Below are 25,375 nucleotides of genomic sequence, written 5' to 3' on the forward strand. Positions count from 1 at the left end.
AGATTTTCTATCTGGACACCCTTGCTTATCAACTATTACACACCAAGTTAGTAGGGCTGGGTTCAAAAGATCGAATCGCGATCCAATATCGATTCATGTTCGAAGAGTGTGATATCGTTTCACAACTTTGTGGATCGATTTTTTGCAGATGATTATAGGCTCCATTTTCTCAAGCACATCCTGTAGCTTTCTTCCACGTTCAGTGTTTCCCAACCAGGGGTACGTGTACCACTAGGGGTACGCGAGCACACCTCAGGGGGTACGTGGAGAAATGTAATAATAACAAATACTGTACATGGAGTATAGCCACTTTGGGATAGCAGAATAGATATAGAGCATGCTTTAGGGGGGTAGTCTTCATATGACAAGGCTTAGGGGATACGCAGGACAAAAAAGTTTGGGAAACACTGATGTAGGCTACCATGGTATTTCATGTGTGTGTGGGATTCAACGGCTGAGATATTTAGGTTTTTAAAGCCAGCCTTAGAATTCTGAGCATAAATGGGTTGAAGCAACAACCCAGCAATACACAAGATCAATATTGAATTGAAGCGGATCGAATCGGATCGTGACTGTCTGGATCGGAATCGAATCGTTCCAGGAAATTTGGATCGATACCCAGCCCTACAAGTTAGCTTAAAAAAATTCCACAATAATTAAAAGTGTTCGCAATAAGAATTCAGACAGGAAGGTACTCCCATTGTGACTTTATTATGTTTTTTTTTAGCGTTATAAAAAAGGGTGACAGCCATACAAGCCATGGAATGAGGCTTACGGCCACCTTATGTACAAACAGGGGGGCGGGGACAGAACGGAGATAGGAGGGGCTTATATTCAGGAAGGAATGAATGAAGGAATGGCCCCTCAGATGCCGCATGCTGCGCAAATCTACTCAATGCACACCTGAAATCACAAAGCATTCTGGGTAGACTTGTCTAACCAAAACGCCCTGTAATTTCACAGCGCAACATGTGCGCTGTGCAGGTCTGTGTAGACTGTGCCACCACGGACGAGCCCAATAATTTCACTCATGGCCCATCTCTAACCCATCCTTCCTTGATTCATTACCCCTTCCCAACCCACCTCACCATCCCTCACCCACTCAAAATACAAACAAACACCACCCATTAAGACCACACCCCATCCAGTCAAGGGGGAGAAGCCAGAACTGGAGCTGGATTTTTTTTTGGGGGGGGAGTAGAGGGGGACAAGGGGTATGGGGAGGTTGGGGGCATGAAAACCGTTCCCCTGGAATAGAATAGCCCCTGGACTAGGGACGAGGGCTGGAGGATGAGGGGCGAGGAGAACTTGGGGGTCCGGATGGGAGGCAAACTTGGTTCCAGGGACACATATCGATAGACGGGACAGGTGTAGTAACTGTGTGGTTGTTATTGGCAACACAGTCAAACCTTCAGTCCAGGGGAGATTAGGGCTGCCTGCTCAAGTCCAGGACAGCTCTGTATATGTACACTTCATACAGGTGTGCGTGTGTGTGTGCGTGTTGTGAATGTAAGTGTTGTCTCGTATCATCAGAAGGATTCCCTGATAGCCCTCGTGAAGGGTGTCGGAATTAAAAAAAAAAAAAAAAAAAAAAAAAAAACCCAGCAAGGACAAGGAGGAACAAAAAACAAAGAGGGAATTAAGATAAGAAAGGTCAAATACAAACTCAATAATAAAAAAAAAAACATGTTCATTTTTATGGGAAGAGGCAGGGAAGTTAGATTGAGAACTGTTCATTTAAGGGAGGGGAGCTGGGGATGCAGAGACAACCTTTTAAAAACTTTCAAGGTGAAAGCAGGAGGGCCCCGAAGAGAGAGAGAGAGAGAAGGAGAGAGAGGGAGGCTGGAGACAGGAGGCCCTGTCAGTCAGTTTGTTACATGTAGTCATCTGCTTCAGTCTTCTTTTTTTGCAAAGAGGTGGAGGTGTTCGCTCCGCTTTCTTCTCCAGTCTCTTGTTTGTTATGGTGTTTTTTTTGTTGTCTTTTTCTCTTTTGTCATAAATGGTTGAATGCGTCCTGTGTGTAGTTGTCCTCCTCATGTCCTCTCCTCACCCCATCTCCACTCCCGCTGGCCCCCACCCCCCCAAAGTCTTTAGTAGAAGTGGACACATGGAGATCCAGGAGACACTCCAGCTCTGTAGGGTGACCTGCAGACATGGACACAACACAACACCACATAGGTAAGTCACAGGATATTTGACAAGTGGAGGAGACATGCTCACACCATCATCTTATAATGATTCTCTGTTTTTAACTGGGCCATCACACACTGAAAAAGGGCTCTGCCCGAAACGCTCATGGGTAAATAAACAAAGACAAATCTGAAGAGTGCCGTCCTTCGCTTCCTTAAGCATGAGCAAGAAAGTGCCAAATAGCCTACCATTACTTTGAACACGTCATTGCACACAGCAAAGGGCCGAAACCAGGAAATTCAAATCATGGAATTATCAATGTTTCAAAGCTATTGTGGCTTATCCATGGGCGGCGCTATTAAGAGGCTAGGGGAAGCTTAGCTTCCCCAAAGTTGTCAAGAAATACAAAAAAATGAAAATTTAAAATCATGTTTTTTTTTAATATCCAGCGATGGAGTGTTGCAGGCACACACAAGGACACAGAACGAGCCGAGGGTTTCCTGCTGAAGTGCCTATCCACCTTGTTAGTAGATCTAGCCTCGTTGCGGCGATGTCATGCTGCGGTCAACCAATCAGGTGTCAGTTCTACTGGCTTCAACCGAGCCAGGAGGTGAGGCGGGCTCGTGGCTTATGATATGAAATCTGGAATGTTTAATATCTTGATAAAGCAATGACCTCTAGAATAAATTGGGATTCCACTGCATTTCATTTATAGATCATTCGTTTTTTTCCACCAGCCATAGGTCACAATGTTGACATTTTCCTCTTTAGCATTCGTTATTCAACCACACTACATCTATCAAATGGATAGCCTATTTGGCGAATCTAAATGGATATTTTGCCTCTATCTTCAAGTAACAGGAATTAACAGGACAGAATAAGGTAGGACATCTGTTTTTCCCCCTGATGTGCTCGCCGAAGCGCTAAGTTTACTATTTGGTGGCAATGTTGTTGTCAATGTTGTTATCCATGTAGTTGTCTACTTGTCTTCCGTCTAACTAGCCATCAAAGCAAAACACCTGTGCTATCCTGTCACCAAGCGAACACCACTTTCAAAAATGCACACCTTTCCTGAATTCATGGTGGCCTGCCAGGGTGGTTTAGTTACCATATGTAATGTGATGTGTGTATATTCGCTTGTGTTTGTTGGGCATCTGCGCAGGGATTAAAGTAAAAAAAAATCCTAAGCCTGAACTTTTTGGTGCATCCACGCGACCCTATACGATACACGGTGAAACGAGAATGTCATTGCTTTTTAAGTTTAGTATTTACACTTATGTTTATCTTATTTATCTTATTCTGATGTGGGTGCCATGTCACGGTCAACATGATGGATGACTTGAATGACTTTTGCAACTCGAATCGGGCCTACCAAGGAGAGCAAAAGGGTGTCAATAGCGCTAATCATTATTATATAATTACAAACTTATTATGCATAATATTGTAGTTACATAGGCTATTTCATCACAAGTGCATGAGAAAAGTATGTGTAGCAGAATATGACCAACAAAGATTGAAATACCATGACATGTTAGATACATAACAGAGGTAAAAGCATAATCTTTGGTTACTTAGGCCTAAGTGTTTAATCCTGCCTTTAAAAAAAAGAAAATGCAAATGCCTGGACATGGCTGAATAATAATGCAAAATACCTTTAGTTTTAACGAATTACAAATGCAAATCAACTTAATTCATTAATGTCATGTCATGTTGGTGGCTACTATGGACTAGATGTTGTCTGTGTCTGTAGACAGATGGGTTCTAGGTTTCTCAGCTGTACAGTCAGTCTGAATAGAACCTTGGATAGAGCTAGCTCTAGGTCAGAATTTGTGGTGTCTGCCCTGTAAATATTTTGGCTACTCTCCTATTGGGCTATTCTCAGAAAAAAAGACTGCCTTACTTCATCATCAAGCTCAAGTTGTTCTGTCCATCACCAGAGAGCAGTGTTATTGTTAGCCTTCAATCAATGACTAGAATTCCACTGAAAACTAAAGCCCATTAACAGATTGTTAAAAGCCATCAACAAGCCATTATGTGACATTATTATATGGTTGTGACGTCATCTGTCGAATGCTCCATTCATTTCAACGGGGCTCCCCAACGTTCGGACGTCTGTTATTTTTCGATAACGGACGGGTTGGTCTATAACGCTGTCAATGGCAACAAGACTTTTCACTGCTAAAGCGACTTTTCATCAAGACTCTAATCAGCTGCTGTGATAGACAGCACCCGTTGTCCTGGCTACCGCTGTCAATGGCAACAAGACGTTCACTGCTAAAGCCACTGGCTTGTATACAAGTCAGTGGCTAAAGCGAATGTTTCATAGCCTATCACTCCGCAGGGGGTCCGGTCTTTTGTCACTCTAATCAGCTGCTGTGATAGACAACACCTGTTGTCCTAGCCTACCTAGCTGTTGCCTAGCGGTGTTCCAACGGCACTGTTTTGTTTTGCGCAGCAACAATCTTAACATTAAATAGGTCTAAAGAAATGTCCCCACATGTGTGAATCATTTAAGTATATCCATATAATAAGCGGGTTAACTTTCGGCGAGTCGGTCGCTTTGTGGAATAGCAGCACTTCAGAGAGAACAAGACCCCTCCGCTCCGCGTCGGGGTCTAAAGATTCTCTCTGTCGTGCTGCTATTCCACGGTAGCGACCTTCTCGCCGAACGTTAACATTATTTAACGATCTCACAATCATCATGAAAACGGCACCTTGAGATGTGAATGTAGACTAAAAACGTGCCAATGACAGGACCCAACAACCAAACCTGTATTATACTGCAGCTAGTGGGATGTAACTTGCTGCTGTCTGCATGCAGACTGCCATCTTGCTAGGCGTATTTGAGTCACTTTTAAATTGAACACAGCGCCAATGTCAATCCTTTTGCATTGTTTTTTCCATCAAGATAATATCAGTTAATATGTAGGTGGTGTTTATAAGTAACCCGACTCCTCTTAGCTAAAACATTAGCATAAAAGTTCGGTAGTTAGCGCGCTAACAAAACTCAGCATGAGTGTGGCATCTGCAACATGCTGAAGTCAAACAAACTAAGCTTTTTTTTGTTAAATTCTAACAAATGACAAATTATTCTCTTACTGTTGGTGTTCTCACAAGTAGTTGTACACTGAAGCACATCTTCCTACAACCTCTTCCAACAACCCCAGAACGTAATCTGGTGATTGATTCATGAATCATATCCAGCCATTACTTAAAATGGAACTACCGTACCGGTAGCATAATGCACAGGCAGTGGTTGACATTCGGAGATGAGACACAGATAAACGGTCCGCTCGACCGCTCCACACTCCGGGAGATGCTGTGTGACAGCTCTGTGTTAAGTTCTAAATTGGGTTCAGAAATTATGAAAAGACACAGAGGGATCGAACGTCTGTGGAAAAAACAGAACCTTGTGTTTTGTTGACAACTAATTATTAGCACTGAGCAGAGAAGCTCCATCAACACTGTATGCTTATCGACATTCTGTAGGCTATGTCCAAACACACAATGTCCAGTTTCATTTATGTTTTTGACGACAACGGCATCACCAATCCATAGCATGCAGTTTAGTTATCTTTCTGCTCATAGAGCAATAAACGGTGCAAGGTGCCTTGCCATGTAGAGCGAGTTGTTGACACTGCTCTGTGACCGCGGCATGAGAACGGCGCGAGTCGGCGATGGACTGACCGGCTGTGGAGGTCCGACTCGAGCGAGATACTGAAGTAGCACGCTTTCCTAAGACCTGCCCCCTTCTTCTTCTGATTGGTTAACAATGTTAGTTTTAGTGAGCTCCTTGCTACCATTGGCTGACAAACGCAGGAGGGATTTCGGTTGTCTTTTTTTATTTATTTATTTACCGTCAATTTATTTCCGAGTATTAAAAAAAAAAAAAAACCGGAAATCAGGCATATGCCGGAGAACTTTAATCCCTGTCTGCGTGTGACTGAAGTGGACAGTACAGTGCGAGGCAGCGAGAGTCTGGCTGCGCAAGCTACTTATTTGTAGAACCTAGTAAGCTAACATTTAGCTCCACTAGACACACTACATCCAGTAGAAATATTAAGCTAGTTACAACCATCTGGCAAATGTGGCGAACTACATTACAAGCTACTTCAACTAGAAATTCAAAATTACAGCATATTTGTATTATTTGGGCTGCAAAACTGACATCCGAAGACAGCCTGTTGGATATGAGAGCCCCATATGATATGTTTGGGCATGGTATGGTCAATCAGCTGGCTTATTTGCTCTCCTGTCTTCCCCCCGTGTGTGCGCATTTTGCCTCGTCATTAGTTTTGCGAGTTTGATTGCGAGTTTTGATACCGGTCTGAGAGTGACCTAGCGCATGAAAATGTCAATAGAAGCAAAGGTGTGGACAGTCGGGTGTATGATTTGATTGCTCGAGACATTTTTGGGAGATAATAGTCCATGGTCTGGCAAATAGCCGTCTTCCTCTCCTGCCTCCAGTGTGTGTGTGTGTGTGTGTGTGTGTGTGTGTGCCTGTCGCGTTTGAGAGTTCCATTGGCGCACGAGCATGAAGACCCATAGGCCTAGTTGCGCATGGAAATGTTCCGTTTTATTTGTTCATCATTTTGTTTCAACATCATATAATATCATGTAGATAATATATCAAAAGTCGCCGTTAGGGCCTCGCGTGGCGACTGATACAGTGCCCCCAGACCCTCCTACCACCACAGTTTCTCCGATGACGTTTGCACCCCCCCCCCCTTTTTAAAAAAAATTTTTTTTAGCTTCCCCAAGAGTCTTGTTGTAGCGCCGCCTATGGGCTTATCCATTAGCAATGAAAAGATGCCATGTCGCGTCGTGCAGTCTGATAATGCTATCAACATAGCATTACACACAATAGCCACGTTTACATGCTTTTAATTCCAAATTAATCATTCAGAATTAACATTCAGAATTAAATAGTTCCATCAAGTTGACATTGCACTCTCATTTAATTCCGAATGTTGAAGTGCTAACATGATCTTTTTAAAGAGGATTGTAGTATTTAGGATTTCATTCAGGATTAAATAGAGTTAATTCTGAATTAAATGCCTCATGTAAACGAGGCCATCGTCATATTAACCGTAATATTTTAAATGAGATTCAGTATGTTCTCCATGTGTGTGTGTACTGGTCTATGTTAGCTTCTTGGCCTTGTTGTAGAGAGAGTTCTGTCCTGTTTTTGTTGCTTTTGTTAGCCTATGCTGGCCATGTTAGCAATGTTTTCCAGTGTGTACTGACCTAAGTACAGTATGAGTGGGTACATCATTATTTTTCTGCACCATCCTATCTGCACATGCGCACCATCCGCTCTGTGAATGTGCGGCACGATTCGTGGAGCATTGTCGCCTTTTGTTTCGCTAAAAGCCGATCTGTAAGGACCCAGAAAGTCTGTGATAAATTCCATCTTTATTGTGAATTGTAGCCAGTCAAGACGCTGACAAAACACACTTCATGTGTGATCAATAGGCCTCGGCTATCTTTGACAGACGGCCACGCCAGTCTCCCGTTAAATCTTTAACTTTAATAAACCCAAGAAAATGACTAGGTACTTTCCTTAAACCACCATTGTAATATTGCGAGTATTTCCCACATACACCATTTATAACATTACGTGGTGACGGGCTTTTAGCAAAATAACACTCAGATCGACTTTTTTATCGAACTCAAGGACGACAATGCTCTGTATTTGGCATTGTAGCCAAATAAAAAAGTAAAAAATTGCAACCCTGAGTACCTCAGCATTTGTCTACCTGGACCTAGCTTCTTGGCTTTATTGTAGAGAGAGTACTGACCTATGTTAGCTTCTTGGCTTTGTTTTAGAGCGAGTACTGACCTATGCTAGCTCCTTGACTGTTGTAGAGTGAGTACTGACGTATGTTAGCTTCTTGGCTTTGTTGTAGAGTGAGTACTGACCCATGTTAGCTTCTTGGCTTTATTGTAGTGAGTACTGACCTATGCTAGCTTCTTGGCTTTGTTGTAGTGAGTACTGACCTATGTTAGCTTCTTGGCTTTGTTGTAGAGTGAGTACTGACCTATGTTAGCTTCTTGGCTTTGTTGTAGAGCGAGTCCACTACTTTGCTCATGTTCTGGATGGTCTCCAGGGCAGCCTCGTACGTCTTGTCGACAGGCGGCTCGTCAAACACGATCAACACACCCTCGCCTTGGTCCAGGATTCCTGCATCACACACACACACACATTCATATACCGGTACAGAGAACATGAAATACAAAAGAAGAGTTTTATTATTGGAAATGACTGTTTAGAAGTCCTACTATGTGTGAGTTCTTGCCACTCAAATATTTTGAGAACATACTTTTTAAACCTATAAAAAAGGTAGTTTGCAATGCAATTCAATCGAATGCCCAATAACAATATGTCAAGTTCCCAAAATGGATATACGTCATTTTGCAACAATGCTCTTCAAATACAGAACCCTTTTACAGGGTTGCAGGACATTGGTCCAGGACATATCACAAGGACACCTACATCCACCCAGAATGGTCTAAGAATAACGTTTAATAACTTAAAAAAAAACGTTTATAACATTTATGTACTTTGGAGGGAAAGTACAGGGGACTGGTGGAAACTTTGTCAAATGGTGCAGAACCAACCAGCTGCAGCTGAACACCACCAAAACCAAAGAAATGGTGGTTGACTTCACACGAACCACCCCACCCCTGGTGCCTGTCTCTATCGAGGGGGAGACAGTGTTTCTTTTACTTTTGACATTTTGTTTTTGGTAACAGAGATGGCATGTTCAGGCCGGCAGGGAATCGTGCTGGTGTCCGTTCCCGCACCTTATCATGAAATGGCTGACGTGTTCATTGTGAAAATCTGAGCGTTTAGGAACTGGAAAGTTGGTTCGCGATGCAAACCGAAAAATACTTGGGTTTTCCTCTAGCTGTGACCACAACGCAGACTTCAGTAAATTCGTCCAGGTTACACCCTGTCGCATCCAGTAAAGTACACAATACCGTATGACAGGCATGAAAACGGGTCAGGGGTGAAAAAGGTGAGAAAGGCGCGGCGTGGCGCGGTGGCACGGAGCGGCGCGCGCATGTGTAGTGTGCAGTGGTGTTTTTGGGGGATAGTGTTGTATAAGAGTCATACTAGGGGGGTCTGGGGGCATGGTTTCCCATGGGAGAAAATTTAGCTAAAACCGTCTTTAAATGATGAATTTTGAGCATACTGTACCAACCCAGGGACAGTGAACATAAAAAGAACTGCCAACCATCTTCATTACTTCATGATTGTCATGCCGTCATGTCTGATGAGGGGGGGATAGATAGATAGATAGATAGATAGATAGATAGATAGATAGATAGATAGATAGACCTCATCAAAACCCTGCCAATGCCCCCCTTAAAAATAAAATAGACTAATGCCCCCCAATGGCAACTAAGCACCCCTCCTCTCAACACCAGCCAATGTCCCCTCAACGCCAGGTTGTGATCTCGTTTGAACAGTTAATCATCATATTTCAGACAACTTGTAATACAAAAAATATTTGTCACAGTTTGGACTACTGAAATTTTAGTCCAATCACCTAGTATATCTGTTTCCCTATGAAAAAAATAATAGGAAAGCTCCAACTTTGACCGTGAAAAAAAACTGTTTGACCGTGTTCCACTAAATATAAATCGGTAGATTTTTAATATGTCATTTAGACATACCACCTACCAAGGGATTACAAAAAAAACTTGGCATGATTCCTACAACAATTTGTCCCGTGTCAAACGATTGACTACGTTAGGCTTCGCTCTTTCTCCCTCTCCATCTCTCTCGTGCGTGCTATAAGAAGCCGCAGCATATGATTCGAAGCATGATGTTGGATGCGTCGAGCCTAGATGCGCTTCTTCCCCGTGGCGCCTACTAGATACTTTCGCCATTTCGTAGCGCACAGACCCGTTAAAATAGCCGTCAGGAAAACGTGCCGTAGGCCTACCCAAGCTTTCATTAATGGAGCTCTTTTGAGAATAAATAATTTTTCACGTGGGCAGGGCAAATGCGGTTTCAAATTATTAGGAAAAACAGCTTAACCACTGTGGCTAACTACATCCACTCACTTCTCATCGAAATGCTTGCGTCTTGAGGTTCTCATAACAAGAATCATGATCTCAAATAGCTACCTCTCTGGGAAACATGTAGACTAGGCTATCTAGACAGATCGTTTCGACATTTTCTTATAATCAGAGATGTTCTAGAACTATAAAGAAAGATATTTGATACAACCACGCCAGCCCCGCAGACCAAAGCGGCTTCTGTTTTAAATTGCGCTTTCAAAGATAAGTATGAAGGGCGGGACTTAGATTGAGCTCGTTCAAGTTATTGGCTGTGCCGACAGCAACAATCTGTGATTGGTCAAACGTCATTGTCAGTTGTGGAATCTGTCCTGAAACTGTATGAAGTTTTCTGCGGTAGAGCGCTACACAATGATACAGTAAGTTGGTGCTACACTTTTCTCCTCGCTCGACCCCCCCCCCCACACACATTTTTCTCCTCTGATCTACACGATTCACAGAAATGACCCATTTTGATTTCAAAACGGCGAATTTCGCCGAAAGGTGAGGGATTTTCATGCCTGGTATGAACAAGGCTGGGTCGCAGGCAAGTGCTTTGGCTCTGAATGGATGTAACTGGTGCAGGAACAGGCACCAGCACCCATGTAATGTTACATTCATTATGCACAACTGTTGAATCAAGTTACATGTCTGAAACAAAAAAAAAATCGAATAAAAACACACACACGCACACAAAAAGATTTTAAGTGTGCTGACTCTTCACTCCGAAAACTGCAGTCAGCCTTTTCCTGGGATGCGCACAATCTTCACCTTCAACTCAATACCTGTACTCTGTACTCACCATGGAATTTTTTGTCCAGAATCATCTGGGACAGCTTCCTCTCCACGTCTCCCTGCAGAAGAATAGGTACACTTGGTCATATCCCAATATTCAAAAACACAATTAGGTATAATTGAAGGGCTTAGTTGCAAAAGGACATATATCCATTTTAGAACATAGTGGCAACTCCGGAGACATCAGAAACACTGCTCACCTTGGATAGTTTAATGAGACCAGAGATGTGTCCAATCTACAATGCAGGAGATCAAATGAGAGTAGTTAAAGCATGAGGGGAGAAACAATCCTAAAGCAGGATGCACTCAGTCTTCTGGACAGGTACAAGATAAATTTGGACAAGAGCCAGGAGAAGTAGTGCGCTTGTTTACCCCAGAGCTATGCTATGAGCACACTGGATTTGGAGACGAAATAATAATCAACTCGTAACATTTCAGACACGCAATGCACAACCACTGACAAAACTGACTCATCATAGGAAGAATAACAAAACGGTCTACACAACAACAAAAGGAAACAGCAAAAAAAAGAGTGTGCATGTGTGTTGGACCTGTCAGAGCGTATGTGCACCTCTCTAAACCTCTCTAATCTGAGTTTTTTGGCGGAAGAGAGAGAAATGCATGCTGCATAGGCTACACCAACCTATCCGTTCCATCAGGTGGTATTAATCGCATGTGCAATGTTTCTATTGTGGGACACGTCATTACCATCTCTAAACCAGTGATTCTCAAACTGTGGGCCGGGTCCCGCTGTGGGCCTTGAGGGTATTCCATGTGGGCCTTGTAGTAGAATTAAGGAGTAATTCTGTGTGCGTGTGTGTCTGACCTGAACTCCAGCAGGTTGTCGTAAGTGTGTGTGTGTGTGTGTGTGTGTGTGTGTGTGTGTCTGACCTGAACTCCAGCAGGTTGTCGTAAGGGTGTGTGTGTGTGTGTGTGTTCCGGAGCCATCTCTCTGAGTATGCTGGTGGGGTCATAGGAGTTGTGATGAATGTTTGATGTCTTAACAGATCAAGTAGAATAAAGACCTCACCCCTTGGGCGTGTGTGCGTGTCTGACCTGTACTCGTGAGAAGGGCTCGATGACCCTTATGAGGTTCTGTTCCAGCAGGTTGTCGTAGAGTTTGGTCAGGTGTGTGCTGATGATTGGGTCGTCACGCAACTCCGCCCGATACTCCGTCAGCGCCTAGCAACCACACACAAGGACACGGCGAGGTCAACCGAGGACACCGCAGGTTCATCAAAGGGCAAAACAAAGTCACACATATAATTACAACATTCACTCGATATTTACTATTTTATTCCTTTATTATGACAGGACAGTTGTAGAGAGACGGGAAATTAGCGGGGAGAGAGAGAGACGGGTAGAGCTCGGCAGACGACCTCAGAATCGAACCCGGGTTGCTGGCGTAGCAGTCGAATGCCCAGACGACTGAGCTATGGCTGGGCGTTTTAAAGGAGCTTTTAACTGCAGCTCAAACAATGATGGCTCATTCACATACAAGGGTCACATGCACAGAGACAGGGACAGCGTGAGTGTGAGAGGTTCACAGGCTTGTTCAGTTGTCCTTTTCACACTGGGTCGTCTGCATGTGTGTTCGCTAAAATCTGCATCTCGTCCCAGCCTTCCCTGCCCATATATCCAAATGGGAGCCCGTTCATAGCACAAGCACGCACGCGCAGAAAACGCACTCGAGTTCTATTTCCAAGTTGCAACGCATTATTGTCCAGGCTCCCACTCTCAGTCCTGTCCTTACACCGCGCTGGCACCGCGGTTTGGTGTGAAAGGAATAATCCGTTTTTCAGATTTTTTTTAAAACTTTATTTATGATAGGACAGTGAAGGTGGTGACAGGAAGCGAGTGGGGAGAGAGGGACAGGGAATGGCAGGCAAAGGACCGGGGACGGGAGTCGAACCCGGGTCAGCCGCATGGCAGACGAGTGCACTACTCTTTGGCCACGGTAGGGCCCCGGTTTCAGGTTTTCCAACAGTTTCGGACTGAGTACGGATAAATTCAAACACATTTCGTGTACGCCCTGAGCTTGCAGTGTGCATGAGCCTTGAGGCAACAGAAGAGGCAGAGTGAGGAGATAAACTGTAGAAAAGAAAAGCAGATGAAATGTAAACACAGGCACTGGCCCAAGAGCCATCCCAAAGAGAGTAGATAAGCGCAAGATACTTCAAACCAGGGTGTCTGCAGGTTTTAACAAGTGAAATTTTAGACTTTTTTAGACCTTTTTTAGACCATCATGGGCAAAATTTTAGACCTTCGCGGCGTATTAAAAAAATTAAATAAAGACAGATTGTGGTCAATTGACACGCACGCGCACGTACACACACACACACACACACACGTGTGCGCGCGGAAGCCGACAGGGGAGGACAAAGGGGACAGTTGACCTGGGCCCTGAGAAAGAGGGGCCCCTGAATTGGGACCAAATTATATTGCATTTATTGAGAGGGGGACCCTTTCAGATGATTTAGTCCCGGGCCCAGTAAAAGCTGTCAGCGGCCCTGCGCGCGCACACACACACACACACACACACACACACACACACACACACACACACACACACACACACACACACCACACCTGTGCATCTGAATGAATGCAATAATGCATAATATAAGCATGAAGAGATCTGATCATAACTCACCAGTGAGAAAGTGCAATGCTCGCCTTCACAATTTCAAGTGATCATGCCAGCAATTGTGAACAGCCTGTCTTTACATTGCACTGACTGAGGTATTTAAATGCGAATAAGATTGTCATTATGTGCAAGCAACACATCTATATCAAGAGAACCTAACCAAGATAGAACAACAGAACATGAGCTACCACTACTGCCATAAAATGACGTTTATTGGTTTCAACTATTGGAGGTGTCCAAGAGAACGTCTTAAGGCGGTTAATACTAATAAAAATTAAAAAAAAAAAAAAAAAGTTAGAATTTTTGACCAACTCAGCCCTTGCTTCTCAATCCAAAGATTCATGCCTTCCTATTCGCTTTAGGGGGTTGTACCAGAGGTCTCACGCAAGCGAGGGTCGGGTGTAATCGGCATCCACACTCGGACAGCTCAAGAGAGCGCGAGGCTGCCACGGCGCGAGAGCCGATGCGCAGCTGGCTATTCAATATCTACCGCTCCTTTGAACTACGTAGGCTTACCATATTTTCAAGCAGAATTATAACGTGAAGCTAAATGGTTATCAATTCAGAAGCAGCAGGCAAAGAAAACACAAAACAGGTTAAAACAACTAAATCATCCTTCGACATAGCAGATATCTTATCCATTCGGTTAAATGAATTGCACAATATGTTTCATGGGCTTTACTGTGTTTCACACACTGACGGAACTAGAGCTAATGAGAAGTTCATACAACAAAAAGTTTGTGCGTGGACATGACCGTAACAGCCCAAATGTCTACCAGTTATATTACCACCACAGAACCAATACAAAATACCAATGCATCAAACAGAATAGGCCTACAACAAAGATAAGACACTTCCATGGAAATTCGACTGTAATTTCGGATTAGCCACACACACGGTCGCTTCTTTCTTTTGCTCACACATACAATCAAGCTTCGCCAACATTGAGGCTAACAATTACGCTAGACTGCTAAGCCACGGCCATACCAACACCTGACTATTCCATCACCACCGAAAGGACTAAAAATCACTTCTTCCCTGAAACGATTCACACTGGTGCTGACATATTACCTTGGCTTGCACTGTCACATTTGTCTTCTGTTTTCAATCGACACATTTCCTTCCTAATAGAAATCCGTTCTTTTTCATGGAGTTGATGTGACCAACTTCCCTCCTTAGTTAACTTCTCCAAGATGTTTAAGACAGTCAGTAGCCTACTTATCTAATGTAGAGCTATGGCCAATGCAACACCATTAATATCGCTTTTACAACAATGTCTATTATAAACAATGTCTAGGTACCACTAACGTGGGCTAGTCAGACTGAGCGGTGGAAGGGGAGGAGGAGCTACAGTACATTTCCGTATCACATCTGTAGTTTTATTATTGTACGTTGCACACAGCAACATGTCATGTAGAACTACACAGACCATAACTGCCACAATACCAGAAAAAAACAGCGGCGTGGAAAAGGAGTCGGACGTAAAAACAAAGCGAAACAAAACAAATTAACATTAATCCTTAATCGATATTTTGCATTGAAACGTAGGTCTTAAATTACTCAAACTCAATTTTAGACTAACAGTGCAAATATCCCTATAGTTTAGCTTTTTTAGGCCTAAAATGGATAATGTGTAATTTTAGACTTTTTTAGACTTTTTTAGACTTTTTTAGACCCCGCGGACACCCTGTCAAACCCGTGCATTTCCTGGATCCATATGTCATGTTTAGGAGAACTTTGGAGGCTTTAGGTTGAGAATAAATGGAGTTCCCTTGGCACTGCAGATGGCGGTAGCGCACATCTTATGCAAGCCGTCACCAAATGCCACAGAAAGAGAAGAAAGAGCGGACAACGTCCTCTTAGGAGACCAAACTTGAGCACACTCCTTTGCTTTGGGTGGGCGGAGCTTGAATTCTCTTTCTGTAATCTACTGTCTTTGGCCATCTGTTAGCGTCTCACCTTCTCAAAGTCCGCTAGCGACCTGTTCTTGCTGGCCAGGGCCACACACTTCAGCGCGTCCGTCTGTGAGGGAACACACACACACACACACACACACACACACACACACACACACACACACACACACACACACACACACACACACACACACACACACACACACACACACACACACACACACACACACACACACACACACACACACACACACACACACACACACACACACACACACAAACACGAAGTGCTCAGCAATGCAAACTCAGTCAAGTGTGAGAATTTGTGCGTGTAAGCTCCTCAGTATATTCCCAGTAATTGTGAGTACTACTGAGAAATCACGTGTGTGTGTGTGTGTGTGTGTGTGTGTGTGTGTGTGTGTGTGTGTGTGTGTGTGTGTGTGTGTGTGTGTGTGTGTATACTGCTATGAAAGCAGTAGGTACTGGGAAGGTAATGGGTATTCTTCTCAACTCTGTGCTTGTGTGTTAGCAGCACCTGTCCATAACTGCTGTACGTGTTAGGACAGTCCTATTCCTCTGTGCATGTTAAGACAGTGTTATTCTTCCATACGTGTTAGGACACAGTGTTGTTCTCCCCTACATGCTAGGACAGTGTTCTTCTGCTGTAGTACGTGTTTGTTCTTCTGTGGGTGTTAGGACAGTGTTATTCTTCTGTAGTTCGTGTTAGGTGTTGTTCTCCTGTATGCGTCAGGACAGTGTTGTTCCCTTATGTGTTAAGACAGAGCTGTTCTCCTGTAGTACGTGTTAGGACAGAACTAATCTCCATGTAAAGACTGTTATTCTTCAGTTCTCACCTGTCTGCCAGCGTAACGCAGGGCCAGCTTCCCACTGATCAACGCCTGCACGTCCTCTGGCCTGCACAACAAGACACAAGCAAGTCAATCACTCAATCATACTTGGATAACTTGTGATTTCTCGCATACCTCAGCTGGCTGCTCATACAAGACTTTTTTTTTCTTCTAAAAACTATAGTTTTTTTCAATCAGTGACTCATAAAACATGTTGACACACATACACTGCAGACCTCAAGAAGCATAGCTAGACAATAAAGGCAGCTCTTGGTTATGTTGTTTCTTAATCATGTTCAGACATACAGTATTATATTATTATATCATATCATTTAAAAAGAAGTGGCACATGCAGTGTGGCATGTACTTCAGTGTTACCACCATGTGTGTGTGCATGTATGATCTTGCACAGCAGCATGCACTTCAGGGTCTTGAAGGCAAGTGTGTGAATGTGTGAGTGTGTGTGTGCGTTTACGTACGCGTTGAGCATGATTTTGCAGAGCAGCATGTATTTGAGGGCCTTGATGGCTCGTGGGCTGTCGATGGAGTCGTATCCTTCGAAGGCCTCGTAGAAGTATGAGTAAGCAGTCTTCCAATCCTTCTCCTCCGCTGCATGGATGATACCTGGAACACACACACACACACACACATAAGAACTCAGTCACGGGCCTCGGTGCGAATATCCAGAACAGGCCCTCGGAGATTGTCATCATTTTAGGATATTTTATCTAGCCTAATACAAATACTCCAAATTTACATCATGGAGTATTGAAGTTATCTGGCCAAAAAAAAAAAATCTTTCGGAATACATCATGTCTTTAGAGACCAGCAGAGAGGGGGAGGGAGGAAACAGAAGTGGTGTGTGTGTGTGACGTGTGCGCTTGGGTGCGCACAGTGCCTGTTTAGCTGAAAGCAGTCTCCACCGACGACAGACAAATCTGGTGTGCATTTCTCGAAACCAAAGTTGCTTACTACATCAGCTACTTGTTTTCAATGCATTTTCCAATTGGCAACTACCGAAGTTGCTTACAGACTAACAACTTCTCTTTTGAGAAATGCACCCCTGCTGATCTTTAGCGCCCCAGTTTTAACTTTACAGATTAAAATAACACTAAGGAGTTTTAAGTGTAGCACAATCAACAGGATATGCCTACATTTCAATGTTTCACAACTCTGGTCACCCCACATACACAACGTGCCACTGCGCAAAGTAGTCTCACGTATAGTCACTTTGGCATCATCAAATAACAATATGCAAAACTGGTTATGGAAGAAAGTCCCGCTACCATAAATGGCTATATTGCATGTCACTAGTACCCACCTGACTGCATGTCTAGTGTGGCCCAGAGCCATACAGAGGGGAGAGTCGGGCAATCTCCGCTGTGTGCTAAGGCCGACTTCCTCATTAGCAAAATTAGCTGTTTTAGCTTCTCAGTACTGCTCAGCGTTGCGAATGTTAGTTCCTAGTAGTGGGTGTAGCACACAGCAAATGCAATGCGATGCAATGCAGGGAATATGACAAGACTTGCTGTTCGTAGTAATAACTTCAGATAAACATCACAGATGGTAAAACTGTTGTGATTATCACCACCGAGACAGTTGATGGTTTACATATTTGTGGTGATTACCCCGCAGTATAGTTCGTTATAGGCATGGTACGGTTTGCGTTGCAAACCGATACCGTACGGTTTGCATGTCACGGAACGGGGTAGTGGGCAACCACACGGTGCCCACGGTTTCAAAAAAAATAAATAAATAGAGTGACCACCGGCGGACGACGCTATTAAAATCCTACTACTTTTACAAGCATAAAACACAAAGACTACGTAGGATATTGAGTGTGGAAAGACTGATTTCTATCAGCCAACTGAAAGACATAATGTAACAGCATGCGCCAGCTGACTAGGCTACAGTAGCCTACAAGCAAGTGCAGGTCGGTCAGAAGCATCACCCTCTCCCCCCTCTCTCTCCACGTTAGCGCAAGTGACTGTTCCCAGCCTTTATGCTGACCATTTTAAATTAAATGAACATGAATTTACAAACAATGACAGACTAGCAGAACAAAGTAGACTATGACTTACGTTACAGTAGCCTAGTGTAGGCTATATCCACGTGGCATTGAATGGGGATTCCGGACGGCAAAATGCGAGATAATTGAACATATCCATCAGATTCACTGTGCTGTCCTTAACTGTCTGCAATCAACTGTAGGCCTAATTATATGTAGCTAGTTAAACTCTGATGGACGGAAGGGGACTTTGTGCTGTTGCCTAGTTAACATTGATGTTTAACACTATAACAAAAATAAAATTTGACTGTTTTAAAAGGCTCAGCTTCACAGGAGTTTTGTGAAACATTCTTGTGCATACACTTCTAAAAAAAACGATCTTTTAAAATTATTTGTTACCTTAACTTTCACATTTTAACATAACATAACCCTATCACTTGTTCACTTAAAATTGAATTTGACTTCTGATTTTACGTCTATGCTTCTCACGGCCGGCAGTTTCATGATAGGAAGCAACTGATTCATAAGCGCAAAACTCGCAGAAAGCGGTATCAAAATAAAAGTCCAATTCGTTCTCAGTGTATCATTAACCAAAATAGTCATACTACACTGACCTAATGGTCCCATTACCTACAGGAGTGTAGCTGTTTTATTTTTACACGTCAAATGTGTTATAGCATGTAATATTTGAATATTTGTCAACTTAAAAGTTAGGACTTAGTTCTCCCTTTTTGTGAAATAAATGGAAGCATGTTAAAATCATTGATATCTTTCCTCTTTTAGTTGGGTTAAATGAAGTCAAATTCAACATACCCATGATAAGCTTAGATTTTCATTCAAATTTTTATATAATACATTTTATTTAAAAAAATAGAATAAAAAAAACAAAACCGTACAAAACCGAAAACTGTGACCTTGAAACCGTGATATGGACCGAACCGTGACATTTGTGAACCGTACCACCCCTAGTTCGTTAGTCCTTATTTTTGGCTGTTAATGTGGTGGTTCTATGTTGAGTCTATGGAAAGACAGCCGCTTTAGGAACAACCTAATCTCGCTGAAAGGCGGGGCTGCCATTTAATTCCTGGTCCTCCAATCGCGTAACTCTCCCTTCTGTATGGCTCTGGTGTGGCCTGTAGACTAACAGTGCATCAATACCCACCTGACTGCATGTCGAGGGCGGCCTGCAGCTTGGGCGGGCAGTAGATGGCGTTGGCGGTGGTGCGTGCGGAGGTGAGTGCGGCGCGGGCCTTGGGCAGGTTGCTGAGCCCATGGTAGGTCTTGCTCTCCAGGAGCTGCACCTCCACCAGCAACGCCTTGTCATCCATCTTCTTCAGCTCCTGCAGCAGCTGAGAACCTACAGGAGAGGAATGGCCATTATTATAGTTCATATTATTATTATTTAACTAATAGTATTATGATTCAACTTTTTATTTATTATATTTATTTTAATTATCATAATGATCATTATAACAATAATATATGATCATTATAATAATATACATTATACTATATTATTAAACTCGTGCAGCAGCTCCCCCACATTCCTCAAGGGAGTGTATCCAATACCCTGTACCTAAATGTGGGTAATTCCAACCAGCAACCCTCTGATCTAAAGCCCGTCTCGTTAACTATTAGGCCATGGCTGCACACAGCATCTTACTAAGAACAAATGGGAGAGTGATGGTGTGAACAGACCAGAGACGACAAAAGCAGCAAGTGATGAGCTTTTTCTGTCTCTGGTTCCAGCAGTAAGGCCTTTTTCACACCAGAACGGCGGCGAAAATACATAGAAACAGAATGATCCTTCCACACCAACACGGTGGTAGCGGTGCGACAGACGGCACAGTGTCGCGCTGCATTTGGAAAATCCAACTCAATTTTGACAGCGCCAGCCAGCGGTGTCCCGTTGAAACGAATGGCAAAGTGGGGGAGGATTTTGAACAGGATTGGCCATGCACGCTGACGCGGTCAGTGTGAAAGGCTGGGTAGAACCAGGGCCGCGTTATCCTATGGTGCAACCGGTGCTGCAGCACCGGGCCCCGCCACTAGAGGGGGCCCCGGACGTCGTGAGATCAGAGAGATTGGAAAATACAGTATGAAACGATATTTTGAGACAATCAATTGTACTTTTGACGCATTTCGCCATCCGTAGGCAAGCAAAGGCGCATATGCATATCTTGTCACCAGGCTAGACAGGCAGCTTGGGCCCCCAAAGACAGTAGCTGGGGAACAGTAGTGGCGATTTGTTACAAGTGTTCTTTCTTTTTAATTTTCGCTTGGCCCCCCTACTGAGCCTAGAATCGCCTCTGCATGCACGCAGGAATCGGAGGTCGGAACTTATCATTTCAGTCAGATGCTTCTGGTTGTGTGCCACCAGTGAAAACGGTGGTCAATAATTTTATAGTTTGATGATGGGCTACTGTCTAAAAAAGATGTGAGAAACTCGGCGTCAGCACTTGCTTCAGATTGTACGGATAAACTTCAGCCCGGCATGGATTAACGCATTGAAGAGAAGGTTGGCAACGTTATCCATTTTTGTAATGTCAGTGTTATAATCGCTTTTTGTAATAATTGTTGCATAGCGATCATGGACTTGTGCAATCATGTAGGCCTAAGCTAAGCAAACAGAGCACAGCACACCAACCTAACTTTATCTTATTCTATTGTTAAAACATGGGGAAATAAATCAAGCACCCAACTGCATTCGCGAAACAAAAGTCTTGCATGGCGCGGCGAGGACCACTTCTGAGGTGTTTTTTAAAAAGTGTTCACAATAATGCTACGTAGCAAGTGCACCAACCAGCACTCAAAGTTCTGACAGTCTGACAACAACAGGGCAAGCCAATCTAGCAAACACTAAAATGATATAGGCTAGTCGCATTTTCCTAAAGCAATGTTATGGTCATTTCCCTAAAGCACTGTAATAGGTCTAATGTCGATGCTCTGTCAGCGTATATCTTTGCGTTCGGCTTTGTGTTCAGTTAAAACATGCCTGGGTACCACTCACGGATTGTTCAGTTAGCAAGTGGCTCTTATCTGGGAGGGGGAAAAAAACTTGCGTGATACATCCACATCCACATCTAAACATTTGGCCTACGAGTTTGCACCGTAATCTACTGTAATGATTGCACACTATTGCATTGTAATGCACCATCTAGATAAAAACCGCTGACTTCTTAATTGGTAGCCTATATGGTACATTTTGAGGGGATTTCGTGACAGCTTCACTTTGCTGTGGTTCGCTGCTAAGGGGATTCCCCTTCCTCGCGTCAAGCGACAGCTGTAGGCTACTTTCCTTTGACAGACAGCCAGTCTTTCCAAGGCCATTGGAAGTTACATTAATTAGGCTACTTTCCTTTGACAGACAGCCAGTCTTTCCAAGGCCATTGGAAGTTACATTAATTAACACGTGTTTTCCACGACGGTTTCGATTCGACAAATTGGTCGGCAGCAACGTAGCAAAAATAAGAGACTTTTGGTTGTGCTTCTGTTTGGTAGTTCTAGCTGAGCCGACGTTTACTCTGCTAAACGGTAGTGCACAGAATCTCCTCCCTGTCAGCTGGCTAGCCTTCCAATGGCTTGCGTTGCGACTGGTGAACTCAGCAGGGGGTTCCGCGCACCCTTTTTTGTGTTGGAGTAGAACGTGTAGCCTGGGTTGTTTCATGCGTTTTAAATAGGCTATGGCTCATTATAATGTGGTGTAGGGGCCCCGGATTGCGTCTGCACCGGGCCCCGGCGAGGGTTAACGCGGCCCTGGGTAGAACACACTGGCCGAGACTCAGCAGAAAGATCGCCCTCTTCTCGCTGCCGCCACGCCACGCTCTGATGTGAAACTTGCCTAAGGCTTGCATACTTACCCAGTAGCAGAGCCTCCTGGTACCTCTTGGTGTCAAAGTAGAGGGAGACCAGGCGTGCCTGTGGAGAGAACAGACATGGCCGTCAGACAATCTCTCTAAAAACTCATACAGTACATTCACCCATCTCTAACGATACCTTGCCCATCAATGGTGCGCATTGCCACACTGGCTTGCCCATCATAGTTCATCTTCAGACGGCAATCAGATTACACGGTGATAAGCTACACATGACCATCACAGACTTAGCGTATGCAACACTTCTCTTCCACACTACTCTTCATGCAGGCTCCCCATCACTGGTCTACAGGAACAGGCATCAAGCAGCTTGGAACATACATACCATCTACCTCAGTGATTGATGTAGTTACCCATGTCCACCATCAGACCCCTTTGCCAAACACAGGTCTATATGTTGTACATTATTAAGACGGACACAAGTGAACATGTGTCATGCAGAGTGCCTGTCCAAGGACCGTCCTCTTCTCGGACTGGGTCGAATACATACCACATTCGATCTATCTATCTATCTATCTATCTATCTATCTATCTATCTATCTATCTATCTATCTATCTATCTATCTATCTATCTATAGAGTAGTCACATTGAGGTCTCTGTTTAAAGTGAGCCCTTAGTATACAAGCATATTGAAGATGGCCACATAGTATGTTGTACCTCGAGTGCCTGTTGTCAGAGGGTCCTCTTCTCGGACTTGGCCCACTCGATGCCACATTCAAACTAAACATACACACCACTACTCTCGTGTGATAAGGATGGGCACGTGTCCTACCTCGAGGGCCTGTCGTAGGAAGGTCCTCTTCTCCGACTTGGCCCACTCGATACACTCCAGGCAGAGCTCCACCTCCTGCCCAGTGGCTGCCTCCATGTCCAGGAAGAGGTCCAGCAGCGAGCGCACCAGCCGCGCCGCCTTGGCCTTGCTGATAGAGTTGAGGAACGGACGGACATATTTCAGCAGCCCACCCAGCTCTGAGGAGGAAAAGATGTAGAGAACAGGATTAAAACACACAGAGAAACGAGAACAGGAGGAGAGGAGAGAACAGGAGGAGAGATAGCCGTGCTGCCTTGGCCTTGCTGATGGAGTTCAGTAACGGATGCACGTACTTTCGCGGACCACCCAGCTCTGAAGAGAGGGCATGGAGAGTAGAGAAATATTCAAAACTGAAAGAATCATACTACAAACAGGCAGCCCAGCTCTGAGGTTGGGGTTAAAGGCAGATATCGCTTTACACTCCTTCACACTCACTCACAACTTTGGTTGGGTCAAGGATGAAGTTATGATCTGGACGACCTCCTCAAGTATCATTTTAGTGTGTGTGGCCTCCCCCATCCTGACCTGTGTGTAGACATTGCTTATCTGCCACATCCCTCTGTCCTGTGTGTGTGTGTGTGTGTGTGTGTGTGTGTGTGTGTGTGTGTGTGTGTGTGTGTGTGTGTGTGTGTGTGTACTGCTTACCTGCCGCCTGCCCCGTCTTGGCCAGCAGTCCCCCCAGTTCCAGGATGCTCTGCTCCTTGACCCGCACAGCCTCCTCATCGCTGTCCTGCACGTCCCGCTTCACTGCAGCGCCAAACACAACACGCCGGATCAGACATCACACAACTTACAACCGCACACGGCGCTTCGCATAAAGAAAGACGATAGTCGTCACTCAGATTACTTGAGGGCAGCTGCTTTTCGTTGGCAGAATGTTTAAGGTTTTAACTTAAAGAAGCGGTTTCAAAACTGACTACTCGCACATAGACACCAGATAATTTCATGCCAGGTCACTGACCTTAACCCACCAGACAAATGATGAATGACATCCAGCCTGAGAGCTAACAGGAAGCGAGAACTTCCACTTGGTGTTGAATGCACCCAAAACTGTATAATATACGCGCAACATTGCGTTAATTGTAGCACGTAATCCGCTTAGAAAACAACAATGTGTAATGAACAACTAAGTTAAAGAATAACACCGGCTGCTGCTGATCACCTGTAAGAAAATAGCATCTCCCCTGCTAGGTCGGGTAGCACAAAGGGGACTTACGGCAGGGGAGCAGTAGCACAACATACCTTTCACTTTAACTGTCAACAACTTGGGAAATAGCAAAACAACTTAACAGACGGACAGCAAATGCCTTGCTAGACAGCTTTAATCATCAAGCTCAACAAAAGAGCAGTTGGTGACTCCAACAAAGTATCTACTTGTCATGGATGCTTTTGGCTGCAGAGCTGCTAACATTCCAAGTGAAGCTAGCTAGCGATAAGACACTAATGTACGGCGAATGACTGGCAAGCCTTCACAAAACTGCAGCCCATAAGCAAAGTACACGGCTTGGTGTGCACCATAATAACAAACTACGATACTACTTCATATACGCGCAAGAAAACTCACTGCTAGCTGTCTGGCTAAAATTACTAGCATCTACTCACGCCTGTCACAGTGAGTCAGCAGCAAGAAAACCGGCTAGCTGACAACACAGGCTACTGAGAACTTAGCTGATCTGCGCCGCGCTATGCCTGCTGCCAAACTTTAAAGGTGAAACAGTCAAAGTGACTGAAATGGCATAATCGTATGTGCATAATACACTTACCTATCGCATGTAGAATATCGATAGATGCGTCCCGATCTGTGCTGATGAGAGACTGAGCTCTCTGAAATTCAACCACTGCCGCAGCCGCCATCTTACCACCACTACTCGGACTGCCTCGTTCACATATTTCGATTCATTCACTGGCACGACACAGGAAATACAATCTAATCACGTCCTCCTCCCTATCATCATCACCGCACATCCAGTTTATTTATTTTTTCCCACATAAAATATATATTCTTGAAATGTTATGAAGGGTCTTACATAACATTTTTAAATCGTGCAATTCTTCCTGTATTTGAAAAATCTGACAGAACTATGGCTGGTCTTTTATTTTGTCATCATGGTGACACCTGACAGCGAATCTTAAGCTAATTATTATCCTCCGATTTATCTTTTTAACCATTTCAATTTCATTTCAGTTGTGTCTATCACATTAATCAGAGTAGATGCGTGAACCTTGCTGAAACATTTAGCCTAAACTGAAGAGTTGGAGTGACAATGGCTGATT

At 44.1% G+C, this 25,375-nt stretch overlaps 1 protein-coding gene across 1 annotated transcript; it reads right to left on the minus strand.

The window, feature by feature from the left end:
- Positions 1-690: 690 nt before the first annotated feature.
- Positions 691-24,985, minus strand: LOC134465885 (26S proteasome non-ATPase regulatory subunit 11A). The gene is made up of 13 exons (XM_063219777.1): positions 24,865-24,985; positions 23,747-23,848; positions 23,063-23,259; positions 22,275-22,332; positions 19,577-19,771; positions 16,886-17,030; positions 16,413-16,473; positions 15,602-15,664; positions 12,052-12,177; positions 11,196-11,231; positions 11,003-11,054; positions 8,172-8,314; positions 691-2,145 (listed from the first exon to the last, which is right to left on the minus strand). The coding sequence occupies exons 1-12, from the start codon at positions 24,953-24,955 to the stop codon at positions 8,172-8,174; spliced, it is 1,269 nt and encodes a 422-aa protein (XP_063075847.1). The 5' UTR covers positions 24,956-24,985; the 3' UTR covers positions 691-2,145.
- Between the last annotated feature and the right edge of the window lie 390 nt (positions 24,986-25,375).

Source organism: Engraulis encrasicolus, chromosome 2, assembly GCF_034702125.1.
Source record: "Engraulis encrasicolus isolate BLACKSEA-1 chromosome 2, IST_EnEncr_1.0, whole genome shotgun sequence".
In the NCBI taxonomy this organism is placed as follows: Eukaryota; Metazoa; Chordata; class Actinopteri; order Clupeiformes; family Engraulidae; genus Engraulis; species Engraulis encrasicolus.